This window comes from Homalodisca vitripennis, chromosome 5 (genome assembly GCF_021130785.1).
Source record: "Homalodisca vitripennis isolate AUS2020 chromosome 5, UT_GWSS_2.1, whole genome shotgun sequence".
NCBI lineage: Eukaryota > Metazoa > Arthropoda > Insecta > Hemiptera > Cicadellidae > Homalodisca > Homalodisca vitripennis.
Window position 1 is genome coordinate 107272445 of NC_060211.1, and position 17746 is coordinate 107290190.

Below are 17746 nucleotides of genomic sequence, written 5' to 3' on the forward strand. Positions count from 1 at the left end.
AGTGTATGTACAGTATATTTGGATATTAACATCGGTCTGAATTGCACCTGATATACTCACTGATTAAAAATTCATCCATTGGATTAAATGTTCTTTCTTATCATTTTTGTCATAATCTAACTTATTTTATTACAATTTTATTTTACCATTGGTTACCAATATTGTATATTGCACGTTATCAGTTAGTATCAGCGTAATAAACGATGATGGGTGCTGTCTGTAACGCCAAGTTCATAATTTTGGAGTAAAACACATTCCCGAGATACTATTATATCAATTGTCTGTTAAAATATAACATGTTCGATTTTGAAGCTGGTTAACTTAGAAATCGATTGATGTGTCATCTATTGATTGTTTATTTTGATTAGTTGCCATCTGAAATGACGTGGTAAAATGACGTTCTTTTCAGAAAATTTTAAGGTAACTTTTTGGAAAACATACTCAAAAATGAAGTAAGTAATGGAAAATTTTATAACTAAATTTTGAGTAAAAGTGGCGATGAAGAAATTTTAAAAATTATGTGACAAGGCCTAACCTGTAAACTTGGTAATGGCTAAGGCAAACTGATGATCCACATAATTTTGTTTTTAGTGGTAGATCTATAAATCCAATTCTTGTTAGGCATCTAAATACTAAAAATATAAGATAATAAAATACAATTGTAACATGTTATATTATTGATTAACACTTGTAATTAACACTAAACACCTACATTTAAATATTTGAATTTTTTATTTGGTAGGGGAATGGGTTATAATCCATGTACTTAGTGAACAGAAAAAACTACTTGATTTGATTAATTTACTACTAATATTTTATATAATGATGACTTACTACCACAACTGGGGATGGCATAGATGTCAAGCTCCGGGACGATGCCACCTTCATACTGCAGACTGGTCTCACGGACTAATTGGTGAGGAGAGTCTGGTGGGGTTGTACCCCAAGGTTTTATAAATTTACTACTAATATTTTATAGAATGATGACTTACTATCACAACTGGGGATGGCGTAGATGTCAAGCTCCGGAACAATGCCGCCTTCATACTGCAGACTGGTCTCACGGACTAATTGGTGAGGAGAGTCTGGTGGGGTTGTACCCCAAGGTGGGGGCACTCTGTCCCCTCCTCCCACCACATTACCATCACTGTCGTCTTCATCATCCTGCTCTCCATCATCCATGTCTTCCCCCTCCGCCTCCGCCCGTGCACAGTCGTGGATACCCAACAGCAGTGAATAGTCCATCAAATGCAATTTCGTCAGAAACTAAAAATTTGAGAAAATTAAAAACATATTTAATTAAAAATGAAACAATATTTTCAGTTATAAAATAGCTTCTGGTGCATTAAATTTGGCTAAATTGATCTTACCCCATATGTGTTATTTACCACCATCACATTTGTTATCAGCTTCATACTCCTTAATTTTTTAACTAAACTTGATGCCATTCAATTACGGTTTCACCCTACTCCTCTCATTTCCTTTTAACCACCATTCAGGAGTTATATCTGGGTTTATATTTGACCAACTGAACTAATCTGGGAACAGCAAATACTGACATTATAACTTACATCTGGGCAACACAATGGTATCCAGGAGCTGTCCACATCTCCGTCCCACAATAATGTGTACGATCCAGGGCTAGACGTAGTATATGCTCGGTCGATTGACTTTCTTCTCCTAAGGGATGGCCTATTGCCACGCATTTAAGCCTCAAGGGCCTATTGCGCACCCACTTGGCTTTCGTTGACTGCAAAAGAAGTTGGTAGGAGTGTGTCTGTCTTCCTCAGTGTCACAGAAGAAATCTATTGGCTTGGCCTAGACAAACAGTAGAGGAGTAGTTTCCCTCATTCACTGGTAAAAGCCGCCTCATCTTCAAGCACTCCGGAAGTGTTACAAAAATTCTTTTATGATTAGAGATGCACACGGAAATTCCAACATCATGTCACCTTCATGAAAAATAACCTATGACTGTACATGTTATTTTAGAAAGATGTAGCTCTCTGTTCTTTCTTGGACACAAGAGGAACAAACAACATTACAGACTTCATATACTGAGCTGTTCAAACAGAGCACCAGATTTTATTACTCCCAAAGCCCTAATATATTGCTTCTGCATGAGAGCCAGGCTCAGGAGTAGTTACAAAATCTGCTACTAGAGGTGCTCCTATGAATTCCTGTTGTGGATTAATATCCTGATCAGATTAAATCATGTGAATTTTGATATATAAAGATACTTAGCAACCCTGATATCATTGCCAAAGGTTACTATCAAGTTTTGCTACCTAAACTAAAGTGTAGTCCCTTAATTTATAACCACCAGTGTGCTTCTTTGCTGACTCTACTGAGATGAGAGAGTACAGACTTAACATGTAATATGCTGTTATACATTCTACAATGAAGTAGAGATAAAAATAATTTTGTTATGGAAAACTATACTTTGCACATGAAATGGCATAAAGCTTAACCCTTCCAATGTGGCTAACACCTATAGACGCAGAACTGCCGATGCTTTAAACGCGGATAACGTTTACAAACGCAAAAGCTTTACTTTTGAAATGGCGAAGAATTAATTGTTAAAACTTCCGTAAGAGAGCAGGTCGATGTTCCTTTCGACTATCGGGACTAGACAAAACGCTTTGTCACCGTTGGTGAACGTTGTAACGGTACCTACTCGGGTTAAAAGCAATCGCCGCCATTTTTTTTATGGCCTGTGGCGCGGCATACGCCTACAGACGTGTTCGGTTCATTCAGCTGTTTAACTACGTGTGTGTTGGTTGTTAATAAAATTCGAAAAAATATGTAATATTACATGTTTATTATTTTTTCTTATAAAGGTAATACCAAGGAATATGAAACAAAAATTAGGATTGGGAAATTTAAAAAAAAAATATTTTTTTATGTCTTAGCGTTTGACAGTAATTTAAATTAGCGCTTTAAAGGGTTAAGTAAAATCATGACAAAATTATATAGTTTATTCCAGACTTATTTCATCTCGACAACCAAAACCAATACTGATGGCTGAAATTTCCAAAGGAATCATTCTTTAGAGATTGGGTTTTTGGCATTTTATTCTACTGAAAAAGATTTTAAAATTGGTATAAATTTTGACCTTTGCTCTCCTTTAAGTTTTTTATCTCACTCCTCGCGGACTGTTCTCCAAAGGAGAGGAAAATTTAATAACAGCTTTATACAGAAGAGTTTTAGGTTCTACATCAATGTGCTAAGCCTAATTTCTTTATCTAAAAATATAAAGCTTTCCTGATAATTTTCGAACAAACTGTATAAAATACCAGGTACCCAAATCACAATTCTACATATTTTGTTTTCAACTCTTTTAAAATCATGAATTTTATTTTATAATATAAGAACTCCCTAAAAAAATACATACATTTTTATTATTACAGTTGAAAGATTTTGTGAGTATGGTAATATATTTTGTTATGATTTTGCAAGGGAAATATTTTGATTTTCTTAAAATATGCACAACAAATTGTTGAGACAAATAAGTAGCTTGTAAATAAATCTGAAGCGTGTTTTTCTTATATTGCATTCACTGTGGTATTGTCTGATCTAGAATTTTATTGTTATTCAACTAAAGCAGAACAAAAAGAGTTGCAATGTTTATTATATTGCAATAAATTATTCATATAACTATTAATTCTTGTAGGACAGGTTGTCTGATGAACAGGTTGTGGGTTCAAAAGGATCAACCTTTTTAGTAACACAATCAAATACAGTACATCAGACTTTGATACACTATGGAAAACTAATGTGGTCTAATATTAGACTCATCACTTTTCTGTAATCCCAACTACTCAATTTCTTTAAAATTACTTTCATTACTGGAAAAAAATATTTTGTATTTCGTATGTATTTTTGGTAGCATATAGGTCTGTACAGTAATACACATATCTAAGTCAGACCTTAAAATTGTGTATGCGTGTTAAAAATACCCTTGTCACAAAATACAATCATTTGAAAGGAGCTCTTATTTTTTCCTTACATATTTGGAAATATAATAAAACAATTTTTTTGTAGTTTATTTTGCATTTAAAGTTCTGAAAATATCTGATGGGTTGACTACAAACATGTTTTACTGCAGCTGCTCCACAAGCATATGATCAATTGCAGTAATGGAGAGTCAACAGACATTTCCTGAACTTGAAAGACAAGGTAAACTATTCATAGTAATTTTAACAAGTCAGACCACTGGTAACCCAACACCTTTAAAAAGTTTTAAAAACTTAAAGTAGAAATAAATTTATAATATCTCCTACATTTTTATTTAACACCACTAGTATATTACTACACATTTTCCAATATTAATTTTATTTTTGCGAGGCCTTTCCAAATCAAATTATAAAATAAAATGTGTAGTAATTTACTAATTGTATTAAATGAAAATCTTTCCAATGCTCCTACAATCTTCATCTTCAATATGGTTTAGATATCCTATTTAATCACTTATAATTTACAAAAAAAAAATTAAAATTGTCATCAAAATTATCCTTGACTTGTGGCAGTTTATGTGAATTAAGGTGCAGTATCTAGTCATTTTTGATAATTAAAATGACGGACTCTAAAAGGATTCAATAAGAAACTTCATTTTTTGAGAATGCTTTAAAATTTATAAAATTTTGATGATGATCACGATTCTTTGGTGTTCTTTAGTTCCTAGATGCATAATAACATCCATCTTCAAGGGTTATTGTACCAACAATACAATGCCGACTTCATCCTCAAATATGATTGTAATGTTTCCTACTAGAACTATAAAATGCACAACCACATAAAAACCTGGGTTTTTTAACCCCCCATGTTTAAGTTTTTATATATACACCTTAAAATTATTAAATTTGGGTTATTAATAAAACATTTATCCAACAAAGAGCACAAGTACTGAAGATATCAATAACAATAGAAAACTGTCTAAAACTATCATACTGACCTCTACATCAGCTGTCAGTGTTTCCAATAATTTGTCTTTGGCGATGTCACCGATGTAGATTTTTATACCTTCTTTTACAAAGTCGTTGTCTTTAAAAGTGGGCAAGTCTTTCTCTTTTTCCTTGTCAGATGCTTCTCTGTCAACTGTTGATCCTTTTAAATCAAACTTCCTGTAAAAATTGCAAACATATCTCACATGAGTAGGAAAATAAAATAAGATCAAAATTACCAATCAATCATAAACAAAAATACTAAATGTAATTTGCCCCAAATCTATCAATTTACATTTTATGAGGAGGTAGATTATTATTTTATTTTAATGATTATGATGGTTTGAAATAATTGATGAATAATTTTGCATTTACAAATTTCTTTGATATTCACAAATATGCATAACAATACGAGGTGTGAGTTTCCTCAACATGCCATGTCAACCGCGCTGCTGAAACGGTCAGAATTTGTTAATAATTTAACGGTTGGAGGAAATAGCTTATGCAAATTCATCACTACTAAATAAATATACAAAGATTTCCGACTTTAACAATTTGAGTGCCAACCAGTTTTGAGGGGGTGGCATTGTCAGTGCCACACATTTATAACAGATTACCTCTCTCAGAGCCAAGCACCTTTTAGGCGATTGTATAGTGTTCAGCCAAATAATTCATAACTTAAAGAAACAAAACAAAGAGATATTTTTTTCATTCGTTATGTAGGAAGAACGTAGCCTATAACTTGTAATATTTATTTGGCTGACAAAATATGTTAAATACTTATGTGGCTGACAATACACGTTAATATTTTAAAATAAAAAATATAATAAAAACAATTATTAAATTTTAAAACTTTGGAATACAAAATTGTAATTTTATGATATTAATTTATTTATGTGCATATTTTATTGTTCCTTGTGTACAGGAACAATATAAAATATGAAATTTCAAAAAAGTAAGTAACTGTAAAAATGAGTTTTGATTCTTTTTATAACAGTGGTTTTAATTTGTTTGTATATTTGGTATTAGTGTAGCGTTCCACAAAATATTTCACAACTTTTTCAAAAATAACATCATGATTTTTAATTTGACGGTTTTCTTTTATTGTATTGGGTGAAAAGTAGGATATGACTTAAAATATTTATTTCAATGATAAAATTAATATAAAATGTATCTTAATATATTTGTATTCAACTTTTTTATGTAACCATATAACTATATGTAAGTAGGAATAAATATAACTTATCAAGTTTCAAAAAAAAGTAAGTATCTGTAATACCGAGCAAGAAAGAAAGTTAATAGCAGTCAAAATGTAATAATAGATAACTCACTCCACCTTCATTTAACAATTTATTTGGTCTCATAACTGTCCAAATATAAATTTCATTCAATAAGTTTTGTGGAAACATTGATTAAAAGAGTATAGTTATATACAAGTGTTTCCATTTATATTAACATTCACTGTAAAAGACTGACTTGGTTTTTTAAGGACATCAGTATTGACTTGGTTGAATTCAAACTAAAAAATAAAATAAAGATCAAGAATTTTTGTATGTGCCAAACTGGTTGGGGTTTTTTCTAATGATTTATTACAAAGAAATTGAGAGTTGAGTTGGGGACATTCCTCTTTGAGGAATACCTTACAATGTTTCTATGCCCAAAAAAGTAGGTTTTATTGACATAAAAATACTTGCTTTTTCCTTATAATGATTGTTCTGGATCCAGTGGGAGTAACTGGACATTTTGATTACCCTAATACTCATTTAATTACGTGTTTTGCAATTTATTAAATTTTTATCTGAAGTAAAATTATTTTAAATGTAATGGTGAGAAGAAAATTATTTACAAAGATATGTGTTCTAAAATCTCTTGAATATATAAAATTTGGAAAATCTATGTATTTTAATAAATGTTTAACCATTCAGAAAAAGTGTAGCTTATATTAAGAGTTTTGTTAAATGTAACTTTTCAATAAAAACTATTACAGACTATAACTTTATGAACATTAAAGGATCACAGCACAAGATGAAAATTTGATTGGATTGCAATTTGTACACAATTTTGTTTTATATGAACTGAGTATTTTAATTGGTTGACTCTTCAGTTTGTCTATTTATTACTCTGAATGAAATCTCTGAAAATGTCAGAATCTGCATGTTCACAAGATGGGATGTCACCTTTGTTGACCTTGACCTTGAATGTAAATTCCATGCAGATTTACTCAATATGATGATATAGTCAGTGATCTCATCTTCTACGTCATATTCTGCTCTCCACAGCAAACTCATCAGTTCATTGTCTTCGTTTAGTTAAGTAGTCTGAACTGGTAAGAATGGAATATGCCTGAATCAGTGAAATGTTAACTACTACAAAGCTATGAATTCTGAGAACAATCAGTTAACAAATACTTTTAAAAATATTGTATGCGTATATCAAAATTAATCTTAATTACTCATACACTTTTATAACAATTCATTTTTAGAATTGTATAAAAATTTATTTTTTAGAATTGAATAACAATTCATTTTTTTAACTGTATAACATTTTTTTATAATTGTATAACAATTCATTTTAGAATTGTATGACTCTTGAAATTTAAAATTTCTAAGAATTTACTTTTTTATTGATTGCTAATATATATATATATATATATATATATATATATATATATATATATATATATATATTACTCAAAAGTACAACTTTCACAAGAAAAATCTATTTTACTAAACATATCATGCTACGCATCATTTTAAAAATGTATTAAGCAAAGCATGGCAACAGATTTTTTTCATACCAGCTCATCGGCTCCCGGTTGACAACACCCTGCACTCACCTGTGGGTCTGAAGGTGGTTGCTGAAGACATTCCTCATGGCTACCATGTAGTGTTCGACACCATCTACTGTCAGTCGGTACATGCCCAGGTACTGAGGTAGTAGTGTTTTGCCATGCCTCTCCACGATATACTACAACCACAGACACATCCTCAATCAAACATTTTCCATTTATCCATTTATAAACAAATTGTGGATATTTTTAAGTTCTTAATTTCTGGATAGGTTGTTAGACAACAAAATTCAGGTGTTTAAATGTAATTTAAATGAATTAAAATAAATGCCTGAAAGTTTTGTTCTATTCTAAGCAATTAAAAAATGTCACACTTACTCAAAGTTAATTCAAAACTATTGTGTTGAACTGATAAGTAATCCAACACTGATCCCCTCATCAAGCAATCACAGATAAGGTAAGCACCATAAATAATACCATACCTAACATCTGACAAAGGCTTTCTTTAGAGATCTCTCACATCACTGTACCTATTTACTTTATAAGGTGAATCTCCATTTTGAAAACTTTTATTTGACTTTGAAAAAGTAGGTCAGAAACACAGAAATTACACAATTCTATAAAAATTACAGTTATTTTAAAATACTGCTACTATTTTTTAAATTTGTATAAATATTAATCTGTATATTAACACTGTGAGAACTTCTCTGTACGTATGCGTATATATGTCACAACAGATAAACCTTAATTTAATTTCAAAATACATTCCTCCAAAGCAATAATACAATCTTATACGACAAAATTTATTACTGATAACTGAACAATATTTAATATTTCAATTCATGTCTAACATGAACAAATTTTAAAATAATCTTGTGTAACCAAAACTCACAGGATGGTATTGTTTCAAAAACGAATGCATTCTCTCTACTTCTTCACTAGTCAAAGTCTTGATTATGAACAAACGATCATAGGACTGATAAAACTTTGCTCCTGATTTTCCCTGAGAATCATCGGGTACTGGCTGGGACCTGAACAAAACACAAGGATTACACATATAGAAAATGACAGCACAAGGGGTTTTGCAACAAGACAGGGATGTATTGGTAAATACTTAGTGACTGAACAAGGAACCACTGTAGACATACAAATGGATTCACTTCACTGCCTCCCAGCCTGCTGGTTTTGGGTTTTTAGCCCTCCTTTTATTCTCAACTATTTTCATACCTAAAAAAGATTTGTATTATTTTTTTGCCACATGTGAGTTGGCAAAACCACACACAACACACTAAGATAAAAAAAATAAATCCTACAGTGGAAATAACGAAAGAAAGCTGTAAATTACAGTGTTAAATCATACTTGCAACAGGGAGCTCTTATTAACCTTCTGAAAACATTCCCTTGGTTTTCTCACCAGAAGAATAAGAGGAGGAAAATGTCTATGTCACCGTATTCAGTGATTTGATCTCAACAATTGCCAATCACAGATTTATTTTTAAATGAAGATTGAGGGAAAACTGAATATACTAGCATTAAACAGTATTCAGTAACATATTGTTTGTGAAATAAGATTAATTTACTGAACATTATTTGTATATATAAATTAACAAAAAAAGGACTAATTCTAGCATTTCTAGCGTAAGGTATATTATAGGAATAAGGAAGAGCAGAAATATATAGTAATTACTCATATTAAAAGTATCAGATTTAAAATTCTTCATAAACAGTGAAATCCTGCTTTATTTTAAACCCAATTTTTAAATTAAAGATTCCTGGACAACTTAGTAGTCTACAATACAAAATACCCAAGTTGTGATCCTAAAAGACGACAATGACTGAATACATGTGTAATAAATAGCTCATTTAAATCTGTTGTCTTCTAAAATACACCATTCCATTCTTTATTTTTTAATACTTTTAACACTTTTAGAAATAACACTTAAATAATCATGTTAATCATTGAAATATTCTTAATGAGATATGTCTCACAATTGTGAGTAACAAAGAACGTTGTGAACAGTATAAGCAGAAGAGTTTATAACTTCTTTATTTAAAAAAAATGAAACAATATCGGTGAATAAAATCGGTTATATAAAAAATGAATGATTTTTTATATAAAGTTAAAAACCTAGTTATAACTGAAAAAAAACACGAAGTTTCATTTTTGGAAACAATGTCAATCTCACTATTGGCATCAAATAGAACCATCAAATTTAGAACTAAAATAAAAAATTAAAGAAGTTAAAAAAAAGTACAGCAAAAGCAATGTTGAAATAGATTTTGGCTATTCATCAAAGTTTGCTGGTTCCAACTGAATCAAAACATTGTTAACTAAATTTAAAATGTTGAAATATTTTGGCTTCACTGTGGGAGCCATTGTTAATCAACAGCATATGCTAAACAGAAACTGGCAATAAAAGCATATGCTTATACAGTTGAGTTGAAAGGAGTGGAACTGTATAATGATTGGTTGAAGTTAACAGTCAACAATCAATATGACCAAAAGATTATAAGGCCTGCCATCTATGTCAATAATTTGTTCACACTATTTTCTTTGTTTGTTGATGGTATTCTCTTTCTTAATTATTTCTAAGATTCCTCTCAATATCATTTGATATTACTGTATTTTTGTTTTGTCAAATTCTATTGCTTGTTTGATGTAACTATGTTCCACTATAACTGATTTTTCCATATCCTGATGTTTTATCTGCCTGGTGTGTGTTCACTAATTTGTGACCACACCAAACACCAATTAAAAGCATTTTCAATGTAAATACTATCCGTTCCTATAAGGGTAATAGTAATATGTTTACGTAGGGTATAGTTACAATAATTGCAAATTTTCTTGTCATAAAGGTTGCTTCCACATAACCGGATCACACTATATAGCAATTAAAATTATTTTCCGTGTGAATGTAATATTTACTCTCACAAGGATTATATAAACAAGGGTTATATTCACTGAACGAGAAGATCTTCTTATTTGAAAAAATAAAATATACTATAGTACAAGAAGCGCACAACTGGGTGTTTCTTTTACAAAGGGATAGATAATATGTTTGCAACTTTAGTAAAGAAAGGTTTGTTCAATTAACACCTGACTTGTAAAATGAATTATGTTTAAATTAATTCCATTTATTTATTGAAAATTATTTTGTACTTTTATATTTCATTTAAATATAATGTTCGGACTACATTAATAAGTTATCCAAATTTAGATTTAAATTTTAATTAAATGTGTGATGGAAATTTTGAAAACTAGTTTGATTTTTACAAAATAGATTGAGAAAGTATAGTTGTAGTTTACAACAATGCTAACAGTGTTACACCTCAATGTAATATTTTTCACACAAATGCATTTGTTTATTACTTTTATTCTATATAGGTAGCTTAAATTCATTTGAATATTTAAATTCAATTTTGATAATACAGAATAAACTTATTCATATTATGCTAAAATTACAATTAAATGAATGAATCTGTAAAAAACCTTTGAAATAGAATTATGAATCTATATAGTGCATATTGTATATGACACCATAAAGAATGTTAAAATCTAGTTAATAGTATTGAAAAACACCGTAAGAATTGGAAATATGCAATATAAGATATACAAATAATAGTCTGTTCCATCATAATTCATATTTTTTGTAACTACCTATATATATATATATATATATATATATATATATATATATATATATATATATATATGGGATACATGTATTAAATTGTGACTAAACAATACTAAATCATTGGAAAATAAAAAATCACACAAAACAAAAATTGATAAATATGTAACTAGCCTTCATATGTATTACTTTTCTTAATTTATTAACTTCAGAGAGAGAATGATTACATTTTATTATTTTAAACACAGTCTTGTCATTAATAATTGTTAGACAAGTTAATAGTGTAGAATACCTATAACAATCACAAAAATACATAAGATGAGAGTCACTGATGTTTGCTTTCCAGTTATTAAGTGACAAACTTTAATTTTTACATGTTACTGAAACAATGGAAAAGCTGCTACTGCATCTAACCTGCAGTGCTAATCAATACTATGAGTTTTCACTGTCAGTAACCTCATCCTCCCTGACAACATTAATTAAATGGCATGATGTTCTTGAAATTATTATGAACTGACAACAATCTTACAAATTTTACGCATATGTTTGGTATCCTACTGAATGTGTTCTATTACTGTATAAGTTAGCTATGAGTAAATATTTATAATTTTTTTAAGGCAGGATGAAGAAAGTTTTAAAATAAATTTTATAAAATTTTTTAAACTAAGAGTATAGTAATTAGTAGAGTAACACTGCAATACCCTATTACTATCTGTAATTGTATGCATTATCAAAATAAAATTACATAAATTAATTAACTGCATGAATATGCTTTTATTTTGTACAAATGTACAAATTTGTATAAATGATGTCTGCTTATACAATTACTATGATACATAAAAGATTTTTTGTAAAGATTGTCTTTGACTTTAAAAGAGAATAGACCATGTATGCATATAAGAATTACGTGCCCGACACTTGGTATGGTAAAGCTAGTTCTATACAGAAATTTGTAAATAGCATAACCATACTAAATCTTTTACCTCATTTTATGAATTTTTAAAATGTTTGTAATTTTTTTTATTAATATCAGGGTTTATTCAATAAAACATGTTTACTGTAATATATTTGCAATCGCTGCTTCTTTAGTTTGCCACTGGATAGTGCGCAACCACAGGCACAGACATTGTAACAGTGCATGGACTATATATTTTTCAAACAACGTTATAAATAAAAAAATAATGTTTCATCAAATCAGATTCAACCAACATAACATCATCCACGTAACACTAGAAAAAACAGAACATAGTACTTGAAAATCATACACTTTAATTATTTGAAAAACATACCTCAGCTCATCAGTCAAGACAATAACTACAACAAATTTAAAAATAAAAAAAAATTATTTAATAGCTATTACCATTTATTCATTGGCTGAAATTTCAGATTCATAAATACTAGTAGGTAGTAATAGTTGGATAGTAATTTTAAGTTTATTTTTAGGAATTTTGACAATATTTATTGTACCATGACTGTACTTAAAAAACAGATAGAGAATTTTGATTGATTGATTGTTATTGGAAGAGCAAAAGGACAGGTGAAACCTAAATAGTTTTTTGTAATATTATAAATCTCTTCAATTTAAAAATATTATTATTATAATAAGCAGACTTCATAAATAGCAATCTAGATTGCTTTAAAATTCATTTATTAGCAAAAATAGTATTATTAAAATATATTTTTATTGTATTATTGTACTTAAAATTTAAATCATAATACTACATCATGCTAATGCAAATATCATGCAGTGTTATTCTATTATACAACAAATGAATTCACTACAATATCAAAAATAAATTTATATTCTTCTGTGCTCAAGATCTTATGATTCACTTTTATACTAATATACTCTTGATAAAAGACTTCTTAAAATGGTACTTGACTCCTCTGATCAATAGGCAACTCTCTATTGTGACATGAACATTATATTTACTATACTATAAAAACGTTATCTGGGATCCAGAGAGTTATATGACAATATCTGACAGGATGTTAATCTTCTGAGCTCAAGATGATGACGCAGTGTGACAGGTGCACCCCATGCACTATAAGAATGTTGCCTGGAGTCCAGAGGATTATGTACGGAGAGGTATAAAGTAATAAGCATGTTTTAAACAAAACAGAAAATGATCATAATAACTAAAACACTGATGTCTTTGAAAATCTTAGAGACTAAAATTATCTGTTTTCTAGAAAAGAGAGTTTGCTTTGGATATGCAGCTAACCGTCACTTTAACCATTCCGGTCTTTCAATCAAAGATATATAACTCTCTATCATTTCTTACAGCATTAACTTGTAATTAGTCACCAAGTTTTAAGTTCATGTTCAAGATGATTAAAGCATAAGTAAAAAAGGCATAGAATCTAATCTAATCAATAATATGGTACATACATGGGTAGTTCATTAATAAAGACAGTGTTCCAGTACTAGCAAGGCTTATAGTCAATGCGATGACTTAACCAGAACACAGTTGATGTGAACTGCCACAATTAAATCATCGTAGAGTATTAGTTTTATGTATGGTCCTGTTTGAGTTTGTAATTACTTTAACTGACTTAAGTTTTAATAAAATTACTTTCTTATCCTTCTTCCTTCATTTTTATATTTAAAAGAGCTTATGTTACCATTTCCCAATACAATGTAAGCTTATGCCAATGGATATAACTTTATTAAAAACGTATTATTAAAGTTTCCGATTCCAAGATATTTTATAAAATATCAAATCACATGATAGCTGATGGCAAAATCTAAAATATGGGAATTTATTATATGAGAATATTTATGCTTACAGCAACATTTCGTATATAAGTCCATTAACAAAGCCTATAGAGAATGTAGCCTACCATCACTTCACAGTTTTACACCATCTTATCATAAGAGGTCTGGTGATGACAATTTCTTCTGACGAGGACATGATGCTTACTACATCTTGATGTGCAATTTCATTTATTTTGCCCAGCGTGTCAAGCGTGTAATTTAAGCAGTGACAGTTTAAACTAACTTAGAACCTAGAAGAAATTTTATACAAGCAAATAAAAAAAATAACTATATTTAACCAAAACGAAATCACGCAAAGCACTAGATGTAAAGTCCCAATGTAACATTTACAATATCACTCGGGTGTTTTTAAATACCCGAATATAGTCAGAGTAACGTATATTCGCTAATAAGTGTTAGTATTAACTAGCGGTGAGTAGCAGACAAATAAAGCAAACTTGACACACTAGGTTAAGCTGGAAAACTGGGACAAAACATTACTCGTCACGCGTCAGAGCAGCTGACCTCCGCTTAGACTTAACAAATGTCTTTGGGTCTGATCTGAGACTGGTGGGCAAAGTGGTGGACCGTCGTAGATTACAATCATAGCGACGTCTCGGGTTCGTCACAGTGCTCCGTGCGTCCGAGCATCTGGTTAACATGTCATCATTCTTTAATCTTCCAGTGGGGATGACACTTATAAGTGGTTACAAGGTGCAGTTTCTACACATTAGAGTGAAAAATATTCCTACAAACCACACACATAAAGACTAAAATGTGAATCTCTAATCTAGTTTTAAAATGTACATGTCCAAACACACAGTTAGAATTCCAGACAACATATAAAGCGATACAACCAATAAAGTATCGATACACTAACCCATAATGTTATTCAGCAATAAAAGTGTTAGTACTGTTTTGAGTATAATGCATTTAGATAGTGTAAAATTTTTCAATCTAATTTCGATTTAATTAAAAAGAGGTTAAAAGCATTTTTTTATTATTATTTACAGTTTAAATTTTATTGATCTAAATTTAGAATGCTAAAGGAATTGGATTTGAGAGGAAAGTTTTCTACTAGTGGATTAGTGGGAATTTGGAACATTACCAAAAGAGAAACAAGGACATTCTCTTGAAAAAAAATTTAGACAGGTGGACATATAATACCAGTTAATTTGTAGACTCTGACTACTCATTCTATTTATTATACAAACATTTCCTTTTAGAATGTCACAAATTTTCTACTTTGTAAAAAAAATAATTTTGAATTGCAATATGTTTCATTACAAATTATGAAATTCCTTTAATATAATAAATATTTTACGGAAACATAACACACAACCTTCCATTACTGACGGAACTGCCTATCCACAAAGATTATACAATTTTGTTACCCTCTCAGGCTATGCTGTGTGATGGTGGACACTAAATCTTCCCTCTCTGTCTTTCACCATTCTTGGGCTGAAACTTGGCAAATTGTTAAGTTTGTGTCATCGTTCCCGATTTCCATTCCAGTGAACTTGGGCACAGAATACCCCTTACTTGTGATACTGAAGAAAATCATTTACTAAGCACCTGTGGAATGACTTGTGGGCAAACACGTTTGAATTTAGGAAAGTTTGAATATCGCTACATACAATGAACTTTCCTTGAAATTCCGGATATCTGCAACTCTTTTATTTTCAAGTCAACTACCCTCAACAAGAATACATAGAAGAGGAAAGTAACATTCTGATGTATAGTACTAAGGCAGTTGAGTGTATTAGAGTATTAGAGTGCTACACACATAATACAAAGGTCACAGAATATATAATGACTACTACCATTCTATATGGGACACTGTAAACCCTACATAACCTGCAAAAGAGTGACAATCTCACTCAAGTATTCAGTAATATTTCTGTATTCAACAGTTTTTGTACCATATAAGTGGTCAAGTACTGGAATAAATAATCACTGAGTGAGTATGTCTTAAAAGTACAGTGTTTACAAGAAATACTTTGTCTTTTTCATTGTACACAATCACTTGGTGTGGAATCCACAAAATTGTTCTCATAAGCTCTCAATATTGTTGTTCATAAGTTGTTCAATTGTTCTCATAAGTGGTTCTCATATCAAAACTGTTTAGATGAATCACCACTAGAGTTGTGTGGGCTCAGACATACGTGTGGGAATTTTAAGGGTCAGTACTGTCAGAACTAACATCCTTCCAATTGTTCCTTGCTTCCCCATTTCCATCCCTCTTTTATTATGTTTCAATGTGTGATGTTGGTAAAAGACATTATCACTAAATACAGTTGTTAAGGGAAAAATGCAAATTATGTATATATAAAGATTTATTCTACTACAAAAATGCTAAGGTATATCATTTTGGCTATTTATATAATACACTAAATCTAAAACTTAAAATACTGTTTGGTGGTCTTTATACAACTTCTTTTCTTACTAAAAGAAAGCTCTGGTTATCGAGTTAATCAGTGAATCATTTCAAGTGGTCTGTGAAAAATCTGAGATACACTACCATTTTATGCAAAGAAATAAGTAAAAAATTAATGTAGTCTAAAGATTATTTTTTCTCCATTTTGGTGTTTAAAACAAATATGGATATGTTTAAAATCCTGAAATAGTTTTAAGAATAATGTCATTTTTAATAACCCAGACGTCACATGAAGTTGGTGGAAGACACCATCCTACATTGGGAAAAATGTTTTAGTAAATTATCTTCGGGGTTTAAGGAATCAATATATTCCAGTGCATTCAGAGTTAACTTTAAAGGGGTTCTTACTTTGAAAAATATACTATAAAGTGAGTTTTTAAATTAAGATTTTTTAAAAGTTTAAGCACAGTATTGATACAGTAGTAAATTTGATTTTAATGTTTTAATAGTTCTATAAGTTTTTTTATTGTGACATGATTAAAGTTTTTTTATTGTGACATAATTTGCTTTTCCATGATATGTCAATTTAATACCCTTTTTTATAGTATGTAGGATATCCTTAGTAGTTTGGAAATGTCATTACAGGAGAATTATAGCCTATTATTGATGTCATCTGTTTCATAGCTATTGTGTGAAACATTTGTGACAATAAACATTTCATTTATTTGGTTATTTTATATTACCCCTGGAAACACTGAAATAAGTTTTAAGAAACTATTGGTAGTAAGTATTTACTCATAGTTAATAGGTGTCCTTTTTATAGTCGTCTTCAATACTTAATTTTGTTCTAATGCCAAACAGTAACAGAGTTATAACCAAACGCATCAGTATCTGTAAAGTGAAAACAAGACAATTTAAAATGTATGAGTGTTTTTTTCTTATAAAACTTACAAAACAAAATTACAAATTTCTACACAACAGGTAATTATTTGACCACTTTGACTGGAAGAAGTAGATACAGAAGTGTTTTTTTTTATTTTTGATGGGGAAAACCAAAAATAAATATGTTAAGTAATTAATATAAAATTTCACACCGCCTATTTTCATGGGAAAATAATAAAATTATCGTAACTAAAACCAAAAGGGCAAAGAATGTTTAAATATTTTAGACGGTGTTATGCATTAGAGTAATTTATCCTGTAAAATTAGATACCTGGTTTAGTAAAATCAGTTAGAAACTTATTCAGCGGT

The 17746-nt window shown here is 30.0% G+C and overlaps 1 protein-coding gene across 2 annotated transcripts in view; it reads right to left on the reverse strand.

Annotated features, from left to right (window-relative positions):
• Positions 1-17746, reverse strand: part of LOC124362678 (phosphatidylinositol 5-phosphate 4-kinase type-2 alpha) — a 47319-nt gene that overhangs the window by 8393 nt on the left and 21180 nt on the right. The window contains exons 4-8 of one of the 2 annotated variants that reach the window (XM_046817378.1): positions 14644-14769; positions 8621-8759; positions 7777-7907; positions 4952-5120; positions 993-1266 (exon numbers count right to left, since the gene is read on the reverse strand). In XM_046817378.1, coding sequence (XP_046673334.1) covers positions 993-1266; positions 4952-5120; positions 7777-7907; positions 8621-8759; positions 14644-14769 — 839 coding nt within the window. The remainder of the gene's footprint in view (positions 1-992; positions 1267-4951; positions 5121-7776; positions 7908-8620; positions 8760-14643; positions 14770-17746) is intronic. The other variant, XM_046817379.1, reaches the window with a different exon arrangement.